The 24,410-nt window shown below is 40.7% G+C and overlaps 1 protein-coding gene across 2 annotated transcripts in view; it reads right to left on the bottom strand.

Annotated features, from left to right (window-relative positions):
* The window catches only part of zcchc4 (zinc finger, CCHC domain containing 4), a 92,631-nt gene that overhangs the window by 33,062 nt on the left and 35,159 nt on the right, over window positions 1-24,410 (bottom strand). For both annotated transcript variants that reach the window (XM_062067047.1, XM_062067046.1), the window contains exons 5-6: window positions 23,228-23,311; window positions 16,039-16,111 (exon numbers count right to left, since the gene is read on the bottom strand). In XM_062067047.1, coding sequence (XP_061923031.1) covers window positions 16,039-16,111; window positions 23,228-23,311 — 157 coding nt within the window. The remainder of the gene's footprint in view (window positions 1-16,038; window positions 16,112-23,227; window positions 23,312-24,410) is intronic.

Here is a 24,410-nt window from a genome sequence, read left to right as displayed (position 1 = left end):
TATCATTAAGATTTTATCGATACGATACTCTTGTCGATATTTGTTACCGGTATTGATCGGTACTCTATGTAATTGGTGTAAATAAAGATGTGGAAAAAAAAAAAATTTATCACCATTTTTTTATTAGCACCTCCACAACATGATGTAACATATCACATCAGGGAAGTCTTTTATCAACATCTACTTTTTAAGTCTTAAACAAGTAAACTATGTTTGCTAATTCAGTTGTTATTGTCACCATCTTGTAAAGAGCACACAGATCCTCCAAATATATCATATACAGTCGAGGTCAAAAGTTTACATACACTTGTAAAGAACATAATGTAATGGCTGTCTTGAGTTTACAATAATTTCTACAACTCTTTTATTTTCTTGTGATAGAGTGATTGGACCACATACTTGTTGGTCACAAAAAACATTCATGAAGTTTGGTTCTTTTATGAATTTATTATGAGTCTACTGAAAATGTGACCAAATCTGCTTGATCAAAAGTATACATACAGCAATGTTAATATCTGCTTACATGTCCCTTGGCAAGTTTCACTGCAATAAGGTGCTTTTGGTAGCCATCCACAAGCTTCTGGTTGAATTTTTGAACACTCCTCTTGACAAAATTGGTGCAGTTCAGCTTAATTTGTTGGTTTTCTGACATGCACTTGTTTCTTCAGCATTGTCCATATGTTCTCAATGGGGTATAAGTCAGGACTTTGGGAAGGCCATTCTAAAACCTTAATTCTAGCCTGATTTAGCCATTCCTTTACCACTTTTGACGTGTGTTTGGGGTCATTTTCCTGTTGGAACACACACACTGCACCCAAGACCCAACCTCCGGGCTGATGATTTTAGGTTGTCCTGAAGAATTTGGAGGTAATCCTCCTTTTTCATTGTCCCATTTACTCTCTGTGAAGCACCAGTTCCATTAGCAGCAAAACAGGCCCAGCGCATAATACTACCACCACCATGCTTGACGGTAGGTATGGTGATCCTGGGATTAAAGGCCTCACCTTTTCTCCTCCAAATATACTGCTGGATATTGTCAAGTCAAGTCAAGTCAAGTCAAGTCAAGTCAACTTTATTTATATAGCACGTTTTCAACAACTTTTAAATTGAACCAAAGTGCTTTACAGGTTAAAAAAAGCATAAAGCAAAAAACTAAACTAAACAAAAAAAAACAAACAAAGAACATAAACAATGAATGTGCTGAACAAGATAGTGCAAATGCAATACGGTAAAAGGGGTCAAATAAAAAGTAAAAAAATTTGCAGAATAAAAATAATAATAATAAAAGTGCGACAAATTGAAAATTACAACAAAAGCGAAGGGGTGGGAGGGGGGCCAAACAGCTACATTTTTGTTTCATCTGACCACAGAACTTTCCTCCAGATGGTCTTATCTTTGTCCATGTGATCAGCAGCAAACTTTAGGTGAGCCTTAAGGTGTCCCTTCTGGAGCAAGGGCTTCCTTCTTGCATGGTAGCCTCTCAGTCCATGGCGATGCAAAACACGCTTGACTGTGGGCACTGACACCTGTGTTCCAGCAGCTTCCAATTCATAGCAGACCTGCTTTTTGGTGGTTCTCGGTTGACTGTTGATCATCCTGACCAATTTTCTCTCAGCGGCAGGTGATAGCTTTCGTTTTCTTCCTGATGGTGGCAGTGACAAAACTGTGCCATGTACTTTATACTTACGAACAATTTGTCTGCACAGTTGCTCTTGGGACTTTAAAGGCCTACTGAAACCCACTACTACCGACCATGCAGTCTGATAGTTTATATATCAATGATGAAATATTAACATTGCAACACATGCCAATACGGCCGGGTTAACTTATGAAGTGCAATTTTAAATTTCCCGGGAAATATCCGGCTGAAAACGTCTTGGTATGATGACGTTTGCGCGTGACGTCACGGATTGGAACAGCACGGTGGCCAGTTTAAGTCGTCTGTTTTCATCGCAAAATCCCACAGTATTCTGGACATCTGTGTTGGTGAATCTTTTGCAATTTGTTTAATGAACAATGAAGACAGCAAAGAAGAAAGCTGTAGGTGGGATCGGTGTATTAGCAACTGGCTACAGCAACACAACGCCGTCCGCCGCCACGCCGCTGTCCTCACCGGTGTCTGGGTTGACTTCCTCCGTCTCCGGGCCGCCGACCGCACCGATGATCGTGGTGAAGTCCTCCGTCGCGCAGTTGATCGCTGGAACGCAGGTGAGCACGGGTGGTGATGAGCAGATGAGGGCTGGCGTAGGTGGAGAGCTAATGTTTTTAGCATAGTTCTGTCGAGGTCCCGTAGCTAAGTTAGCTTCAATGGCGTCGTTAGCAACAGCATTGCTAGGCTTCGCCAGGCGGGACAGCATTAACCGTGTGGTTACAGGTCCAGGGTTTAGTTCAGTGTCTCCTGATAGTAGGAGTAATAGTAGTATTGTTGATCTTCTGTCTATCCTTCCAGTCAGGGGCTTATTTCTTCTGTTTCTATCCGCAGTTAAGCACGATGCTATCACGTTAGCTCCGAAGCTAAAGTGTTTCGCCGATGTATTGTCGTGGAGATAAAAGTCACCGTGAATGTCCATTTCGCGTTCTCGACTCTCATTTTCAAGAGAATATAGTATCCGAGGTGGTTTAAAATACAAATCTGTGATCCACAATAGAAAAAGGAGAAAGTGTGGAATCCAATGAGCCCTTGTACCTAAGTTACGGTCAGAGCGAAAAAAGATACATCCTGGCGTCCTGCACTGCACTCTAATCCTTCACTCTCACTTTCCTCATCCACGAATCTTTAATCCTCGCTCAAATTAATGGGGTAATCGTCGCTTTCTCGGTTTGAATCGCTCTCGCTGCTAGTGGGAATGATTGTAAACAATGTGCAGATGTGAGGCACTCCACAACCTGTGACATCACGCTACTTCCGGTACAGGCAAGGCTTTTTTATCAGCGACCAAAAGTTGCGAACTTTATCGTCGATGTTCTCTACTAAATCCTTTCAGCAAAAATATGGCAATATCGCGAAATGATCAAGTATGACACATAGAATGGACCTGCTATCCCCATTTAAATGAGAACATTTCATTTCAGTAGGCCTTTAAACTGCTTTGAAACGGCTCCAAGTGACTTTCCTGACTTGTTTAAGTCAATGATTCGTTTTTTCAGATCTGTGCCGAGTTCCTTTGACTTTCCCATTGTCGCGTTTGTAACCGAGTCTAATGACTGCATCACATGAGCCCTATTTAAATGGGTTCAGAGAAGTCAACAGGTGTCGTCAATCATAATCACTCACATGAAGTTAAAGAGGCCATGAAGCTAATTTGATTTGATTGTACATTTTCTACATCAAAATTGATAATGTATGTTGCTGAATGTATACTTTTGACCCCGCATATTTGGTCACATTTTCAGTTGACCCATAAAAGAAGCAAACTTCATGAATGTTTTTTGTGACCAACAAGTATGTGCTCCAATCACTCTATCACAAAAAAATAAGAGTTATAGAAATTATTGGAAACTCAAGACAGCTATGACATTATGTCCTTCACAGGTGTGTGTCAACTTTTGACCACGACTGATTGATTGATTGGTCGATTGTATTGATTTACAATCAATTAGCATGTCAGGTGGGTGTGCATTTTGTAACAACATAAATAGTTTTGTGTTTTGCACTTGGACATATTTGAGTGACGGACCGGAGGCTATATTGAGTGTTGACAGCTACTGAGCATGCATTGTGTCTGCGTAGTGAGAACAATACAAATAAAAAGACTCAGTGAGCAAGTGTAATGCTCAATGCAGTGTTTCCCACACATTCATTTATTTGTGGCGGCCCGCCACGAAAGAATTACGTCCGCCACAAATAAAAAAAATTAAAAATTAAAAAAAATATATATATATATATATTTTTTTTTTTTGTCCCCTCTCCAGCTTCTCTGGCAAATCATATAGTTGATGTAGATGCCCATATCGGCTGTTCAGATTTACTTTACAAAAGAGAAGTGTAGGATACTTCTCTTGTTGCCTTAATTGTATTTGACTTTATTAAATGTATTTATATTAGAAACACAACATGTGTATATAACAAAGGGTACAAAGTCTGCAGGCAGTAGGAAACACATGGTTAAGTGTAGGGAGTAAAACTGATGGCAGTCTAAAGTTCAAGATTTTGGGAGCTCTTTGTTCAGTGGATCAGATGTTTGATAAAGCTCTGTGTCTATCTACCACCACTACTGTTTTCTGCTTATTTGTTACTGACTGTGGCAGGACACCTCTGCCTCTGTTTCACTTTATGTTGCTGGTAAATAATATGGTTGCAGTAGTAGGCTAAAGTTAAATTATTTAGTATGCACTAATTAAAGGGGCAGAGCTTTGAGACATTTTAGCTTTTATATTTTATAAGATATATTTTTTGTAAGAACCACAATTAATAAATATATTTCAGTGAATAACTTATTGTTCAAATCTGTATATAAATATGTACATTAAGTGTTGTAATTATATTGTAAAATGGATGGATGGATGGATGGATGGACGTTTAAAACAAAACTGTTATTATTAATTAGTAAGTATAAATTTTTTTAGCCTTTTTAGAGAAAATCAAATATTGTAGTAAATTATGCAAATTACTCGATGATGTCATGGTGACCACGCCCATAGCCACGCCCCCACCGCCACAGGTATCTTGGCAGTTTATGGGAAACACTGCAATGGTCTATGCTCAATGGTCTAGTTGTCGAGTCAAGAGACAGAAGGAACTGAAACACATTTAAGCAATGTTGTTGTAACTTTTGTTGTAAAGCATACTGTTTAACAGCTTATTTTAATGGCATGTGTATATTATTATAGCGTAGCTGTTAATCATTTATCTTAATGTGTGCTCCTATGTGGACTGATAAGACGAGATGGCTAATGCAGAGATTTATTGTTTTGGGCCAAAAAAAACTGCATTTCCCCATATCCCGCAAGAACTTTAGCAGAAAGTTTACGTAAGAAAAAGACGTAGGGAGAAGTACAGAGCGCCAATAAACCTTAAAGGCACTGCCTTTGCGTGCCGGCCCAATCACATAATATAGACTTAGACTTAGACAAACTTTAATGATCCACAAGGGAAATTGTTCAACACAGTAGCTCAGTTACAATGATGGAAAGGACAATGCAGGTATAAATAGACTAATATAGCTATTAAAAAATCAAACATATATACGAATATATACATAATATGTGTACAGAGTAATTTATATACAGATATATTATATTATGTATATAACATATATACAATATAAACCAATGACCATGTACAATATTACAGTATATACAGTCTATATGACAGCAGCAGCATAAAATGGAGAGTAGGTCCAGCAGGAAATAGAAAATAGACATTATAAACAAAGAGAAGTAGCTAACATGTCAGGTGTCAGGTAATAGGCAGATGTCATCTATTGCTGTATGGCGAGTGATTATACAGCTGGATGGAGTGTGGAATGAAGGAGTTCTTGAATCGCACAGTGCGGGAAGGAAGTTGAAGGAGCCTGTTGGAGTATGAACTCCGCTGTCCCTTAATTGTCAGGTGGAGTGGGTGGGCAGGATTGTCCATGATGGCCAGCAGTTTGTCCAGTGACCTCCTGTCCCTCACTGACACAAACGCCTCCAATTGCGTGCCAATAGTTTGGCCGGCTTTCCGGATCAGATTATCAATCCGGTTTTAGTCCCTTTTGCTAGTGCTGCTCCCCCAACAAACCACTGCAAAGTACAGTGCTGGCCACAACAGACTGATAAAATATCTCCAACAGCTTGCTGCACACATTGAATGACCTAAGCTTCCTCAGAAAAAAAGAGTCTGCTCATGCCCTTCTTGTAAACAGCTTTGCAGTTGTCCTTCCAGTCCAGTCTGCTGTTCAAGTGGACTCCCAGGTACTTGTACTGCTCCACTACTGCCACCTCCCGGCCCTGGATCTTGATGGGCTCCACCAGGGTCACTCTCTTCCTGAAGTCGATGACCAGCTCCTTGGTCTTGTCCACATTAAGGACCAGATGGTTCGCCTGAGACCACTCCACAAAGTCAGCGATCAGTGTCCTGTACTCCAATTCCCGTCCCTCTCCGATACACCCGACCACAGCAGAGTCGTCAGAGTATTTCTGCAGGTGGCAGGACCTGGAACTATACTGGAAGTCTGAGGTGTACAGGGTGAACAGGAAAGGAGACAGGACGGTCCCCTGTGGAGCACCTACACCACTGACCACAGTATCCGACACGGAGCTCCCCAGTCGCACAAACTGGGGCCTGTCAGACAAGTAATCAGTGATCCAAGAGACAATGGAGGAACTGACACCCATCCTGAGCAACTTGTCACTCATCAGAATTGGCTGAATGGTGTTAAAGGCACTGGAGAAATCAAAAAACATGATCCTCACAGTGCCCTTCCCACCATCCAGGTGAGAGTGAGCATGATGCAGCAGGTAGATAATAGCATCGTCCACTCCTACATGGGGCTGATATGCAAACTGTAGAGGATCCAGGGAAGGAGCCACCAGTGGCCTCAGCTGATCCAGCACAAGTCTCTCGAGGACCTTCATGACCTGGGACGTCAGGGCAACAGGTCTGAAGTCATTTGAGCTCGATGGGATGGGCTTCTTGGGCACCGGCACTATGCAGGATGTTTTCCATAGCACTGGTATCCGTTCTAGCTTCAGACTCAGGTTGAAGATGAAGTGCAGGATCCCAGTTAGCTGAGCAGCGCAAGTCTTCAGGACCCAGGGGTTGACTCGGTCAGGGCCTGCTGACTTAGCTGGATTGACTTTCTCCAGCTGCCGTCTTACAAGTCCAGGTGTCAGACACACCGGGCTTTTCACTCACACAAGTGAATGCAATGCATACTTGGTCAACAGCCATACAGGTCACACTGAGGGTGGCCGTATAAACAACTTTAACACTGTTACAAATATACGCCACACTGTGAACCCACACCAAACAAGAATGACAAACACATTTCGGGAGAACATCTGCACCGTAACACAACATAAACACAACAGAACAAATACCCAGAACCCCTTGCACCACTAACTCTTCCGGGACGCTACAATATACACCCCCCGCCCCCCACCTCAACCCTGCCCCGCCCAACCCCGCCCACCTCAACCTCCTCATGCTCTCTCAGGGAGAGCATGTCCCAAATTCCAAGCTGCTGTTTTGAGACATGTTGAAAAAAATAATGCACTTTGTGACTTCAATAATAAATATGGCAGTGCCATGTTGGCATTTTTTTTCCATAACTTGAGTTGATTTATTTTGGAAAACCTTTTTACATTGTTTAATGCATCCAGCGGGGCATTACAACAAAATTAGGCATAATAATGTGTTAATTCCACGACTGTATATATCGGTATCGGTTGATATCGGAATCAGTAATTAAGATTTGGACAATATCGGAATATCGGCAAAATAGCCATTATCGGACATCTCTATTAATATTGTTTACCTAGATAGCTTTATATTGACTTTATAGTGACTAAATTGTGTCACTATAAAGTTGCTGCTCCTTCTCAACGTTGTGTTTGAACTTCTATGCTCGTGTTAGTGATCTGCTCTTCCAGCTGTGGAAGGGGAAGGAGGCACAACGCGGATTGGACATTAATTACGTCGTGACGAGCCGGACATTCACGACGGCGCACAAACACATTGACACAAATACCCGTACACGTACACAAACACACACATGATCACGGTCAATAAAGGCGGACTGATTATACTGAGCATTGTTGTTTCCCGTCTGTTAACTACTGTGGTTACTTCGAACAGACATTTCCGCCATGTTTGATTGTGTTAATATATGCCAACAACTGATCACCGTGATCCAACTGAAAATAATCACGATCATATAATCGCCCAGCCTTAAAGGCCTACTGAAACTCACTACTACCGACCACGCAGTCTGATAGTTTATATATCAATGATGAAATCTTAACATTGCAACACATGCCAATAAGGCCGGGTTAACTTATCAAGTGCAATTTTAAAGTGTTTCACCGATGTATTGTCGTGGAGATAAAAGTCACTGCGAATGTCCATTTCGCGTTCTCAACTCTCATTTTCAAGAGGATATAGTATCCGAGGTGGTTTAAAATACAAATCCGTGATCCACAATAGAAAAATGAGAGAGAGTGTGGAATCCAATGAGCCAGCTTGTACCTAAGTTACGGTCAGAGCGAAAAAAGATATGTCTTGCACTGCACTCTAGTCCTTCACTCTAACGTTCCTCATCCACGAATCTTTCATCCTCGCTCAAATTAATGGGGTAATCGTCGCTTTCTCGGTCCGAATCGCTCTAGCTGCATTGAAAACAATGGGGAAATGTGAGGAGCCTTTCAACCTGTGATGTCACGCTACTTCCGGTCCAGGCAAGGCTTTTTTTTATCAGCGACCAAAAGTTGCAACTTTATCGTCAATGTTCTCTACTAAATCCTTTCAGCAAAAATATGGCAATATCGCGAAATGATCAAGTATGACACATAGAATGGATCTGCTATCCCCGTTTAAATAAAAAAAAATCATTCCCGTTGAAATAAAAACATTTCATTTCAGTAGGCCTTTAAATACCTGTTTCTCACTTAGCTAAGAGAAATTCACGACAGTAAACAAATGTGTAATTAGAAATTGTTTCTGATGCTAGAATGCTGCAAGTTACTGTATTTATAGGGACAAAGGGTCAATATCTGAATGACTAAAGATTGGAGGTAAGTTGATGAGGTAGTTGTGCACATCCGGATATTGTAGAGCAACGGAACTTCATCCTTCATTATGGCTGATTTGATAAACTGAAAAGCAGGCCAAGTGCGTTATACAAGTGAGCTATGTTTAACCAATGATTTGTCTTGTTGTATCGTTCAGTATCTATGTGTCCATGCCGTGGCTTGAAGTACCATTCATTTTAGCTGCTGCTTCTCTTGCCTACATGGCGAAAAAAGCTCAAAATTGTTGTTATATTTGTAATTTTACACAGTTATCCTTCCAGTCTATAATCCTGATAGATATTGTAGCTGGCTAGGTACTGGGTATGTTTTATTAATCAATTTGCTAGCTGGTGTTGATCCTATCCTTGGCCAACAAAAAACATACACTGCAAAAACTGAAATCTAAGTAAGATTAAATATCTCAAATAACGGTGATATTTGCTTATTTTCTTTCTGATAAGATAATTCTTCTCACTAAGCAGATTTTATGTTCGAGTGTTTTACTTGTTTTAAGGGTTTTGGTCCTAAATGATCTCAGTAAGATATTACAGCTTGTTGCTGAGATTTGATGACCTATATTGAGTAAAACATGCTTGAAACTAGAATATCAACCGTTGCAAAGCTGTGTCATCAACATCGACTGTATATATCGGTATCGGTTGATATCGAAATCGGTAATTAAGAGTTGGACAATATCGGAATATCGGATATCGGCAAAAAAGCCATTATCGGACATCTCTATTACAAATTATACATCACATGACCTTCACAGTACAAACAAGTCCAATAATGTAACCATTTAAATGCAATTAACCAAAACGACAAAATGTAACTAGTTTGCTTTAACTGAGGTAGTCAGACAAGTTAAGTAGACCAGTGGTTCTCAACCTTTTTTCAGTGATGTACCCCATGTGAAATTTTTTTTAATTCAAGTACCCCCTAATCAGAGCAAAGCATTTTTGGTTGAAAAAAAGAGATAAAGAACTAAAATACAGCACTATGTCATCAGTTTCTGATTGATTAAATTGTATAACAGTGCAAAATATTGCTCATTTGTAGTGGTCTTTCTTGAACTATTTGGAAAAAAAGATATAAAAATAACTAAAAACTTGTTGAAAAATAAACAAGTGATTCAATTATAAATAAAGATTTATACACATAGAAGTAATCATTAACTTAAAGTGCCCTCTTTGGGGATTGTAATAGAGATCCATCTGTATTCATTAACTTAATTCTAAACATTTCTTCACAAAAAAAGAAATCTTTAACATCAATATTTATGGAACATGGCCACAAAAATTCTAGCTGTCAACACTGAATATTGCATTGTTGCATTTCTTTTCACAGTTCTTTTTGACAGACATTTTTTTTTTAAATCTCACGTACCCCTTGGCATACCTTCAAGTACCCCTAGGGGTACGCGTACCCCCATTTGAGAACCACTGAAGTAGACAACCAAAATAATGGAGCAAAAAATACATTGAACCATGTTGTATAAAAATTCTAAATCATTCACATTAACTCAACTCTATGTTGTGCAAAAAGATTATAAATTACATATGACCTTCACAGTGCAAACAAGTCCAAAAAGTGCAAATTAATAAGAACTTCCGCAAACATAAGTGATCTTTTGAATAAAATAAATAAAAATAAAAAATAAAAATACTTTGCAGCAGGCTACACGTGGATTTGGTCCACGTTTTATCCAAAGTTTGTATTTGTTATTTTCCATCCAATGTTCATTAAAGGCCTACTGAAAGCCACTACTACCGACCACGCAGTCTGATAGTTTATATATCAATGATGAAATCTTAACATTGCAACACATGCCAATACGGCCGGGTTAACTTATAAAGTGCAATTTTAAATTTCCCGGGAAGTATCCGGCTGAAAACGTCTCGGTATGATGACGTTTGCGCGTGACGTCATGGATTGTAGCAGACATTTTGGAACAGCACGGTGGCCAGCTTAAGTCGTCTGTTTTCATCTCAAAATTCCACAGTATTCTGGACATCTGTGTTGGTGAATCTTTTGCAATTTGTTTAATGAACAATGAAGACTGCAAAGAAGAAAGCTGTAGGTGGGATCGGTGTATTAGCGGCTGGCTACAGCAACAAAACCAGGGGGACTTTGAGTTGGATAGCAGACGCGCTACCGTGAGTACAGCTTTGGCTTCCAAACATTTGATCGCTTGCCCGTACGTGCATGCCGCTATGTGCATGTCACGTACGTAACTTTGGGGAAATATATGTGCTGTATGAACTTTACGAAAGCCACAACGCCATCCGCCGCAGCACCGCTGTCCTCACCGGTGTCTGGGTTTACTTCCTCCGTCTCCGGGCCGCCGACCGCACCGATGATCGTGGTGAAGTCCTCCGTAGCGCCGTCGATCGCTGGAACGCAGGTGAGCACGGGTGTTGATGAGCAGTTGAGGGCTGGCGTAGGTGGAGAGCTAATGTTTTTAGCATAGCTCTGTCGAGGTCCCGTAGCTAAGTTAGCTTCAATGGCGTCGTTAGCAACAGCATTACTAGGCTTCGCCAGGCTGGACAGCATTAACCGTGTGGTTACAGGTCCAGGGTTTAGTTCAGTGTCTCCTGAGAGTAGAAGTAATAGTAGTATTGTTAATCTTCGGTCTATCCTTCCAGTCAGGGGCATGTTTCTTCTGTTTCTATCCGCAGTTAAGCACGATGCTATCACGTTAGCTCCGAAGCTAAAGTGCTTCGCCGATGTATTGTCGTGGAGATAAAAGTCACTGTGAATGTCCATTTCGCGTTCTCGACTCTCATTTTCAAGAGGATATAGTATCCGAGGTGGTTTAAAATACAAATCCGTGATCCACAATAGAAAAAGGAGAAAGTGTGGAATCCAATGAGCCCTTGTACCTAAGTTACGGTCAGAGCGAAAAAAGATACATCCTGGCGTCCTGCACTGCGCTCTAATCCTTCACTCTCACTTTCCTCATCCACGAATCTTTCATCCTCGCTCAAATTAATGGGGTAATCGTCGCTTTCTCGGTCCGAATCGCTGTTGCTGCTGGTGGGAATGATTGTAAACAATGTGCGTGTGAGGCGCTCCACAACCTGTGACGTCACGCTACTTCCGGTACAGGAAAGGCTTTTTTATCAGCGACCAAAAGTTGCAAACTTTATCGTCGATGTTCTCTACTAAATCCTTTCTGCAAAAATATGGCAATATCGCAAAATGATCAAGTATGACACATAGAATGGACCTGCTATCCCCGTTTAAATAATACAATTTCATTTCAATAGGCCTTTAAAACCAGTGACGTGCGGTGAACTACTTTTTTTTCTTCTTTTTTTTTTTTACCTAAATTCATATGTGCAGCTCTAATCATTGTTGATTTAGGTTGCACTTTAGAGTAACAGGAAAAAGAAGGGAGTTATTCGCTTTCATAAAAACGTTATCATAATGACATTATGATATGATAAATGGGTCCAAAAAGTATTTGATAAAGTTGTTATCATAACGATATTATGATATGATAAATGGGTCCAAAAAGTATTTGATAAAGTTGTTATTAAATACTTTTTGGTCCCATTTGCTTTTAACAAAATAAATCAAGTAATGTGAGTAGGGTTGCAAAATTCCGGGAATATTCAAAGTTGGAAACTTTCCATGGGAATTAACGGGAATATATGGGAATTAATGGGAATAAACATTGAATGAAACATGCTAGATCTTGCAGCATGATTGTTAGCTAAAACAACCTGATTTAATGCAAATTCAGTTGAATTTCAACCCTGCACTGTGCATTCCTCCATCGCATGTGCAGTGCATTCTTCCATCACATGCACAGATAATTCCCAGCATGCTACACACTACAGCAGGGCTATTGAGGCCACACTAGTATTTGAGCCCAAGGACATGATCCAGTCAAGTAAGTTTTGATGATATTACTGGGGTAAATATATTTGATCTATGGTATTTAAGTTTAATAGAGGTGTAATTGCTTGTTACTGTATGACTGTAGACTACTCCAGCAGACTTCCACTCAAGCTAGCTAGCCGTTCCTGTACTTGTTAAATGATAGCTAGGTTTATGTACCACCACAGTCTCATAATGAACCGAAAATATTTCTCCGTTAGCCGTGATGCTAATTTTCTCTATGATAAATCCCATTCATTTATGCTAACAATGTTAGCGATCCGAATTTACCTTTTTTGTGATCTGTAAAGTTCAAATAGCAAATACTAAATCAAAGCGTGTAGTTTCCTCTGCCTTCTGTTCTGCTAGCCATTCTGTTGTCATACAAGAATGTAGGTTATAGTTTGATTTAGCATGCTGATTGAGTGTTGATTTATTCATCTAGCCTATTTCTATTAATTTGTCCATCAGTAAAATATTTTAAAAGACTACTCCAATTGTTTAGCTGACTATTTATATCTTTGTGTGGCATTACATTAGTGTTTTACAAGAATAAATAAATACAAACAGAATAACGCCACGTACACCATCTGATGTGTGGAGACATTTCTCCCCAACCAATGTAGGCGGAAAGGCGGTGTACATTTGCAAATACTGTGCAAAGAGCTACGTCAAAAATGCCACAAAGATGCAGCAGCATATAGACAAGTGCCCAATAATATATTATTATTGTAATTCCCCATTAATTCCCATATATTCCCATTAATTCCCATGGACGGTGTCCAACTTTGAATAATCAAAACATGGTCAATATTTCCAAACTTCCCGAGCTTAACTTCCCGTGGTAAATTTCCGGAAAGTTTCCGGAAATTTACCGGTAACTTTCCGGAAACTTTCCACCCCTTTGCAACTCTAATTGTGAGCGTATCTTACCTTTCTGTGTTTGTATCTGAAGCAGCAATAGCTATCTTCCATGAAAACCTACTTTGTATAATCACGTTCATTTTGTCTTAAAGTCCAGTTTAGAGAAGTATTTAATCTTGGATATAGTATATAATCCTCCATATTCCCATATATACACTACCGTTCAAAAGTTTGGGGTCACCCAAACAATTTTGTGGAATAGCCTTCATTTCTAAGAACAAGAATAGACTGTCGAGTTTCAGATGAAAGTTCTCTTTTTCTGGCCATTTTGAGCGTTTAATTGACCCCACAAATGTGATGCTCCAGAAACTCAATCTGCTCAAAGGAAGGTCAGTTTTGTAGCTTCTGTAACGAGCTAAACTGTTTTCAGATGTGTGAACATGATTGCACAAGGGTTTTCTAATCATCAATTAGCCTTCTGAGCCAATGAGCAAACACATTGTACCATTAGAACACTGGAGTGATAGTTGCTGGAAAAGGGCCTCTATACACCTATGTAGATATTGCACCAAAAACCAGACATTTGCAGCTAGAATAGTCATTTACCACATTAGCAATGTATAGAGTGTATTTCTTTAAAGTTAAGACTAGTTTAAAGTTATCTTCATTGAAAAGTACAGTGATTTTCCTTAAAAAATAAGGACATTTCAATGTGACCCCAAACTTTTGAACGGTAGTGTACACTGTACATTCATTTAATTCAAGTTCATTCCAAGCAATAAAACAATATTTTTGCATCTGACAAAACACACCCACAAACGCTGGCTTACTCTAATAAAAATGCCATGTTTGTTATAAATACAGTTAAATGAAACAATGTGTCTGCTATCTTGAGCGCCCCCACTTCTCCCAGTGTGGCGAGTCAGAGAACTGCTGAGGCATTGAACTTGACAATATATCGCCCCCTACTTTGAGGCAGAGGTACTTGCTGCCTCATAGCCTGCCTTTTCGTGGCAACAAGCACGCGCCCCCTCGCACGCACACGCTCAATACACTTTGTGTGTAGCCGTGGAGGCACCCCCTGTGTCTACCTCACTTCTCGTCTGCCGCATTATTTTCATCAGGAAACACGGAATTTCCACAATTTTGACCATGGAAATGATCAAAATATACAGGAACCACACCAAAATCACATAGAAAGCATAGACCAAAAGAGAAATATTCATCCATTCAACCATTTTCTACCGCTTATCACTTTCGGGGTTGCGGGGGGTGCTGGAGCCTATCTCAGCTGCATTCGGGCGGTAGGCGGGGTACACCCAAACTTATTTGATTTTATTACTTTGTTTTTGAACATCTCATGGTTAAGCCTTCTGGTGGCTTAACCATGAGCCTCCCCTGATAGCACGTCACTGATTAAAACAACAACATCCCGGCATGATGGACCGATGCACCACTGTCCTCTTGGGGGCGTATATACGGCTCTGGCATGACAACAACTTAATGTAAGGGCTCGTGCAAAGCCAACAGATCAAGCGTGTAGCTTTCATTTTTAAGGAAACTTATTTAGTTTTTTCCCATTTTATAATTAGCCTATTGAGTCAGACTGCCAAGAAACATGATAAACATTCCCAAGCATTTACAAGCACTTCACCCAAAATTCAAGCATTTTTCAAACCTTGAAAACACAACATTAAAATCCAAGCATTTTCAAGGTTTTTAAGCACCCGTGTACATTGTACAAAAGCAGCAACTATTGAAAATATGGCATACGATGAAAAAATATATGTTAAAATTCATCCATGATAACAGATTTGTTTTAGACGTATGTAAACAATTTTTTAGCCTTTTTAAAGAAAATCGTATCATAGCAAATTATGCAAATCACTCAATGACGTCATGGTGACCACACCGCCACTGGTATCTTAGCAGTTTAGGGGAACCCCTGTTATGTATATTTATACTTTGGCTACAGGTTTATAATTTATGTTAAAAATGCTATTAAATGTATAGGCATACTTAAGTCATAGCGATCGCACCCAGCTAAAAAACGTGTCATGTTCGCAACTTCAAATGACCATTTGTGTGTACTATATTGATCTGTATGAGTGTGCTACATCAATTATCTATTTATGTCAAATATTTCAAGTCAATTACAATTAAAATGGTTCTAATACTTTCCAAATGCTTAAATCATTAAGTGTTTTTACTTTTCATTTCATTGAGTGGGGATAAATAATAGAACATTTTTAGTCTCAATTGTAAAACAATGCTGAATGACAGCATATCTCATCACAAAATGTACTGTAACTTCTTTAAAGCTAAGAACGGGATTTGGGTATAAAATTAAAAGGTATTTTCATGCCTTATCTGAGTACACAGATAACAGGCCTGACAATATACACCTCAGAATTTTGCAACATACCTAAATAGCAAAATTTTTCAGCTTGTGCATTTTTGTTAGCCAAAAACAACATTTCTATAGATAGATTGGAAGAAAAAGGTTGTAGATTTACAAATTTCATGCAGTTTTTTTTCTTTCTTTCGCCCGGGATACAATAAATAATCGTGAGTTACCTCGCTATCAAAGAAGTGGTGGTTGAACATGTTGTAATGACAGAACTCATCCTGGCTGTAAAACTGGGCATATCTGGGAAAAGTGAGAAAAGCACAGTTAGCATCGATAAGCGAGAAAACGTTTTAAAACAATTTACTATTTTCTTCAAGAAGTGGACAATTCAATCCATCCATTGTTGATAGTATTTTCATTCCACAGTATTTCACATTTCTGTGTTACAATCACACCTGTCAACTCGGGGTGTAACGATAGGCTGTAATCATGGTTCAGTATGATAAAAACTGCTGAGTTTTTGAGCGTCAATGATTTTCTCTACGACACATAAAAAATGAAAATACCAATGTACAAACCCTGTTTCTATATGAGTTGGGAAATTGTGTTAGATGTAAATATAAACGGAATACAATGATTTGCAAATCCTTTTCAACCCATATTCGATTGAATGCACTACAAAGACAAGATATACTTGAAGTTCAAACTCATAAACTTTATTTTTTTTTTGCAAATAATAATTAACTTAGAATTTCATGGCTGCAACACGTGCCAAAGTAGTTGGGAAAGGGCATTTTTACCACTGTGTTACATGGCCTTTCCTTTTAACAACACTCAGTAAACGTTTGGGAACTGAGGAGACACATTTTTTAAGCTTCTCAGGTGGAATTATTACCATTCTTGCTTGATGTACAGCTTAAGTTGTTCAACAGTCCGGGAGTCTCCGTTGTGGTATTTTAGGCTTCATAATGTGCCACACATTTTCAATGGGAGACAGGTCTGGACTACAGGCAGGCCAGTCTAGTACCCGCACTCTTTTACTATGAAGCCACGTTGATGTAACACGTGGCTTGGCATTGTCTTGCTGAAATAAGCAGGGGCGTCCATGGTAACGTTGCTTGGATGGCAACATATGTTGCTCCAAAACCTGTATGTACCTTTCAGCATTAATGGCGCCTTCACAGATGTGTATGTTACCCATGTCTTGGGCACTAATACACCCCCATACCATCACAGATGCTGGCTTTTCAACTTTGCGCCTATAACAATCCGGATGGTTCTTTTCCTCTTTGGTCCGGAGGACACGACGTCCACAGTTTCCAAAAACAATTTGAAATGTGGACTCGTCAGACCACAGAACACTTTTCCACTTTGTATCAGTCCATCTTAGATGAGTTCAGGCCCAGCGAAGCCGACGGAGTTTCTGGGTGTTGTTGATAAACGGTTTTCGCCTTGCGTAGGACAGTTTTAACTTGCACTTACAGATGTAGCGACCAACTGTAGTTACTGACAGTGGGTTTCTGAAGTGTTCCTGAGCCCATGTGGTGATATCCTTTACACACTGATGTCACTTGTTGATGCAGTACAGCCTGAGGGATCGAAGGTCACGGGCTTAGCTGCTTACGTGCAGTGATTTCTCCAGATTCTCTGAACCCTTTGATGATATTACGGACCGTAGATGGGGAAATCCCTAAATTCCTTGCAATAGCTGGTTGAGAAAGGTTTTTCTTAAACTGTTCAACAATTTGCTCACGCATTTGTTGACAAAGTGGTGACCCTCGCCCCATCCTTGTTTGTGAATGACTGAGCATTTTATGGAATCTACTTTTATACCCAATCATGGCACCCACCTGTTCCCAATTGGCCTGTTCACTTGTGGGATGTTCCAAATAAGTGTTTGATGAGCATTCCTCAACTTTATCAGTATTTATTGCCACTTTTTCCAACTTCTTTGTCACGTGTTGCTGGCATCAAATTCTAAAGTTAATGATTATTTGCAAAAAAAAAAATGTTTATCAGTTTGAACATCAAATATGTTGTCTTTGTAGCATATTCAACTGAATATGGGTTGAAAATGATTTGCAAATCATTGTATTCCATTTATATTTACATCTAACACAATTTCCCAACTCATATGGAAACGGGGTTTGTACTACTGTTTAACGATATACTGTACAAATGTTGACTGGGTTGGCAGACCTTTTTACTAATCAGCCGGGTGGGCTCTTTTCCCCCCATGGAAATGTCTTATATTTTGAAATGCGAGGTCTGATTACAATGGCAGTAGAATATAAAGCGGTGGTTTTAATGATAGAAAATAGGGCCAAATAAGGACTCTGTGCACAAATGTGAGTTTTTTTTGTCGAGGAAACCAATATGTAAGGTTCCCTATGAAAGTATTCTTGTAGCCTGTCCTGGGCATGACGTTAAAGTGCATCCGGCAGTGGAGGCTCCTCTATGGGGTCTTGGGGCACTAGGAGGTTAACCCCTTTACTACTGTTACCCCAGGTGGCCCTTGGCAAAGGCCTAGTACCTGACTGCCCCCTAGCCAGGGATACGGTGAAGACCTCAACGGCGGAGCAGGCGGAAGACGGTAGATTTAAGAACTACCACAACGGCTGCGATGGCGGAAGAAGGCTGCAGCAGAAAAGGGTCCCCGGTCGTCTTGGACTCCATGCCACTGGACCCTGACCCGATTCTGTCACGGATCGTGTGGTGACTGTCTGTGCACCAGTCTCCCCACGTTAAACTAAGTCACGCACAGGCATCCTCCATAAAGGGATACACCCCTACCAGGAGGATCGTCATACTCGTTCGAGTGACCGCCGATGATTCTTGTAGCAAAATTATTTGCAAACGCAATTTGTGTGTGTGTGTGTGTGTGTGTGTGTAATCAGAGCTGTCTGTTTTAAGTTGTCTGTCCAAATGGGTGTGGCATGGCGTAGTGGGTAGAGCGCCCGTGTCAGAAACCTGAGGGTTGCAGGTTCGCTCCCCGCCTCTTACCTTGCCGTTGTGTCCTTGGGCAGGACACTTCACCCTTGCCCCCGGTGCCGCTCACACCGGTGAATGAATGTTGAATGAATGATAGGTGGTGGTCGGAGGGGCCGTAGGCGCAAATTGGCAGCCACGCTTCCGTCAGTCTACCCCAGGGCAGCTGTGGCTACGAAAGTAGCTTACCACCACCAGGTGTGAATGAATGATGGGTTTTTAACATGTAAAGCGACTTTGGGTACTTAGAAAAGCGCTATATAAATCCCAGGTATTATTATTAAATGATTTGTCTGTGTGTAAGCAGGAACCCTCTATTGACTGTCTTTTTACACGTAACTTTTGCGACACTTGTAAGACTTGTCTGTCAGTACAGCAATTTAAACGTGTAAAAAGGACTTGTCTGTAGCTCCCCCTTGCCTATCCTTATACTCACCACGAGTCAGCGCCTTGCAGCCACTCACTCGTGTTGGCGTTAAAGCCATGAACAATGGACTTTTCATCACTTGATATAAACAAAAAGTTCATGTTTTAGCAGTAACTTAGTGGTCGGAAGTATTTTTTTATTAAAATAAGTGATCATGTACCGTATTTTCCACACTATACGGCGCAACTAAAAATCTCCAATTTTGTCAAAAGCTGACAGTGCGCCTTATAATCCGGTGCGCCTTATATATGGACCAATATTGAGCCACAACAAACCTAAACTTAATTTTCATAAAGTTTAGGTCTCGCAACTACGGTAAACAGCCGCCAACTTATTTTTCCCCGTAGAAGAAGAAGAAGCGCGCGGTGCATGCTGGGATATATGACGTTTCATTTCCATTTGTGTGTTTATGTAAAGACCCCAAAATGGCTCCTACTAAGAGACACGCTTACGACGCAGAGTTTAAACTCAAGGTGATCAGTCACGCAGTAGAACACGGATGACAGAAGGCGAACACACGTTCACCAAGACAGGGAGACAGCGCCGGACGACATACGCCACTATCTGCCAGTGGATGGTAAATGCCTGGGCTGATATATCAGTCTCAACTGTGGTCCGAGCTTTCAGGAAGGCAGGAATTGTCACTGAACTGCTAGACAACAGCAGCGACACTGACTCCATTACTGACGACTTCGACAAGACGGAACCGGGCATTTTGGATGCCGTATTCGCCCAACTGTTTCATTCGGACACTGAAGAAGAAGAATTTGAGGGATTCGTGGATGAGGAATAACTTCACTTGTAAGTGAGCTTTACATGTTTATTTTGTGTGTTGTGTGACATTAACGTTTGAGCAACGTTGAGTTATTGATATGTTGTTATTGATTTACCGTAACACGAGTAAATCAGCTGTTTATTCATTTTGGGAGTGAACAGAGTTGTCAGAACGCTGATTTGTAATCTATTAATAAAGTTTGACTGACCTGACTGTTTTGTTGACATTCACTTTAGCGCAGCTCCATCTAATAGGTGCGCCTTATAATCCAGTGCGCCTTATATATGAACAAAGTTTTGAAATATGTCATTCATTGAAGGTGCGCCTTATAATCCGGTGCGCCTTATAGTGCGGAAAATACGGTAATAACAGAGGCCGAAATTATCGCGTTTCCTCCCTCAGAGATAGGGCAACTGTGAGAAGCTCTGTCATTCGAGAGGAATTAAGAGTAAAGCCGCTACTTCTCCACATTACAAGATGAGGTGGTTCGGGCATCTGGTCAGGAAGGCTCCGGATGCCTCCCTAGGGAGGTATTTAGGGCACGTCCGATTGGTAAGAAGCCACGGGGAATCTCTAAGAGCCCAGCCCCCCGACGGAGGAACCGCAATCATTTTGGCCGCAAAGGAATTACTGATAACTTATTTGAATATAAAAATTCTTCTGACCGCTAACCAGTCATCCATTTTCTGCCACTTGTCCCTCTCAGGGTTGCGGGGGTGGCTGGAGTCTCTCCCAGCTGCACTCCGGACACCCCTGGAGAAGTGTCCACCTCATGGCAGGGCCAACACAGATAGACAACATTCACACACTAGGGACCATCCAGTGTTGTCAATCAACCTATCCCCAGGTGCATGTCTTTGGAGGTGGGAGGAAGCCAGAGTACCCGGAGGGAACCCATGCAGTCACGGGGAGACAATTGAAAACTCCACACAGAAAGATCGAAACTAGGACCTTCTTATTGTGAGGCACCAGCACTAACCCCTGTGCCACCGTGCTGCCCTATTACTGCTAAAACATGAACTTATATTTACAGCAAGTGATGAAAAGTACATTGTTCTTAGCATCAACGGCAACATGACTGTGAGTGGCTGCAAGGCGCCAACTAGTGGTGAGTATAAGGAAAGGCAAGGGGGAGTTACAGACAAATTCTTCTACACATTCCAAATCGTTGTACAGACAGACAACTCTTCCACAGCAGAAGTGATGCAAAAGTCGCGTGTAAAAAGACAGCCAATAAAGGGTTACTACTTCACACACACTTTTTAAATTTTTTTATTACACACACGATCGAAATATGGACAGACAGATATTTGTTTTTACACGCAGACAACTTAAAACACACACACACTGATCTGATTACCCACGCACAGATTGATATACAGACACACACATGTGAATTGGATTACACACGCACAGATTGAGATACGGGTTTTCAAATAATTTTGCTACAATAATACTTCCATAGTACCCAATTCTACAAAATTAAAGGCATACTGAAATGAATTTGTTTTATTTAAACGGGGATAGCAGATCCATTCTATGTGTCATAGTTGATCATTTCGCGATATTGCCATATTTTTGCTGAAAGGATTTAGTAGAGAACATCGACGATAAAGTATGCAACTTTTGGTCGCTGATAAAAAAAGCTTTGCCTGTACCGGAAGTAGCGTGACGTCACAGGTTGAAAGGCTCCTCACATTTCCCCATTGTTTACACCAGCAGCGAGAGCGATTCGGACCGAGAAAGCGACGATTACCCCATTAATTTGAGCGAGGATGAAAGATTTGTGGATGAGGAACGTGAGAGTGAAGGACTAGAGTGCAGTGCAGGACGTATCTTTTTTCGCTCTGACTGTAACTTAGGTACAAGGGTTCATTGGATTCCACACTTTCTCCTTTTTCTATTGTGGATCACGGATGTGTATTTTAAACCACCTCAGATACTATATCCTCTTGAAAATGAGAGTCGAGAACGCAAAATGGACATTCACAGTGACTTTTATCTCCACGACAATACATCGGCGAAGCACTTTAGCTACGGAGCTAACGTGATAGCATCGAGCTTAAATGCAGATAGAAACAAAAGAAATAAACCCCTGACTGGAAGGATAGACAGAAAATCAACAATACTATTAAACCATGGACCTGTAACTACACGGTTAAAGCTTTCCAGCCTGGCGAAGCTTAACAATGCTGTTGCTAACGACGCCATTGAAGCTAACTTAGTAACGGGACCTCACAGAGCTATGCTAAAAACATTAGTTATCCACCTACGCCAGCCAGCCCTCATCTGCTCATCAACACCCGTGCTCACCTGCGTTCCAGCGATCGACGAAGGACTTCACCCGATCACAGATGCAGTCGGCGGCTAGCGTCGGATAGCGCGTCTGCTATCCATCTCAAAGTCCTCCTGGTTGTGTTGCTGTAGTCTGCCGCTAATACACCGATCCCACCTACAGCTTTCTCTTTTGCAGTTTTCATTGTTCATTAAACAAATTGCAAAAGATTCACCAACACAGATGTCCAGAATAATGTGGAATTTTGCGATGAAAACAGAGCAGTGTCCGAATACTTCCGTTTAAACCATTGACGTCACGCGCATACGTCATCATACATAGACGTTTTCAACCGGAAGTTCCGCGGGAAATTTTAAATTGCACTTTATAAGTTAACCCGGCCGTATTGGCATGTGTTGCAATGTTAAGATTTCATCATTGATATATAAACTATCAGACTGCGTGGTCGGTAGTAGTTGGTTTCAGTAGGCCTTTAGGTTTTAAACAATGTTATAACAGTAAGAAAAATAAGGCTGCTTTTGATCCTCTCTACATCTGAGAGACGAGGCGCACGCTCATACCTTCACTTTTGATATTTTTCATGGCGTCATGAAGGCCAAACCTCTTCCTAAGGGACATGATACCATTTCTGACCCGTGCCAATCTACAGACTGTCCGGTATATACGCTCGCCAATTTTTTTTAATTGCATGATTCGCTACACATCTTGAAACCGACTGTCCGTCAGTTGGCTACAGACATTTAGTTTTTCTTAAGGTAATAGGCTAACCTTCCATGATTACGCCATTAAGTTGTGAAGGTAATGTTATCACCATACCTCTTATGTAGCACAAAGTTTGCACCCTTCCCCACTTCTTGAAGAAACGGAACTTCTTAATAATACATTATTTCATCCAGTATATGGCATTCATTTGTTATATTTTAGGCCAACCTGAAGTCGATATCCAGAAGAAGGCTCTTCATTGGCTTGGATTTAGGGGTTTCCAGTTTTTCAAGTTTTATCAACTCGTGTAGGCTGAAAAAAAACAAAAAAACGCCATTTTTAATGTTGCATTTAAGACAAAAATTATCTACAAAACCCAAAACCAGTGAAGTTGGCACGTTGTATAAATCGTAAATAAAAACAAAATACAATGATTTGCTAATCCTTTTCAACCTATAAATCAAACCGACATCAATGTGTAAAGGATATCACCACATGGGCTCAGGAACACTTCAGAAAACCATTGTCAGTAACTACAGTTTGGCACTACCTCTGTAAGTGCAAGCCAAAGCCATTTATCAACAACACCCAGAAACGCCGCCGGCTTCGCCGGGCCCGAGCTCATCTAAGATGGACTGATGAAAAGTGTAAAAGTGTTTTGTTGTCTGACAAGTCCACATTTCAAATTGTTTTTGGAAACTGTAGACGTCATGTCGTCTGAAACAAAGAGGATAAAAACCATCCGGATTGTTATAAGCGCAAAGTTCAAAAGCCAGCATCTGTGATGGTATGGGGGTGTATTAGTGCCCAAGGCATGGGTAACTTACACATCTGTGAAGGCACCATTAATGCTGAAAGGTACATACAGGTTTTGGAGCAACATATTTTGCCATCCAAGCAACGTTATTATGGACGCCCCTGCTTATTTCAGCAAGCCACGTGTTACAACAGCGTGGCTTCATAGTAAAAGAGTGCGGGTACTAGACTGCAGAGGTGGGACCAAGTCATTGCTTTGCAAGTCACAAGTAAGTCTCAAGTCTTTGCCCTCAAGTCTCGAGTCAAGTCCAGAGTCAAGACAGGCAAGTCCCGAGTCAAGTCCAAAGTCAAGACTGGAAAGTCTCAAGTCGAGTCCCAAGTCCTGCATTTTGAGTTTCGAGTCCTTTCAAGTCCTTTTAACCACAGACTAATATTTTTACACAGATTGTGTATGCTTTTAAAACGCTGTATTTATTTATTAAAACAAGTGCATTTGAAATAGCAGGAAAAAAAATAGTGCTGACATTGCAATTCATAATAGCACTATTAACCAGTCATTTTAATAGTTTAAACAATTTTAAACATTTAACTCATTCCTTTACAGAATAAACACATTTGCAAAAACAAACATTAACATACTATTGGTTGTATTTTA

The sequence above is a fragment of the Entelurus aequoreus genome, linkage group LG12 (genome assembly GCF_033978785.1).
Source record: "Entelurus aequoreus isolate RoL-2023_Sb linkage group LG12, RoL_Eaeq_v1.1, whole genome shotgun sequence".
NCBI lineage: Eukaryota > Metazoa > Chordata > Actinopteri > Syngnathiformes > Syngnathidae > Entelurus > Entelurus aequoreus.
Note: the sequence above shows the minus strand (reverse complement) of the source record. Positions and strands in the feature narration are given on the sequence as shown.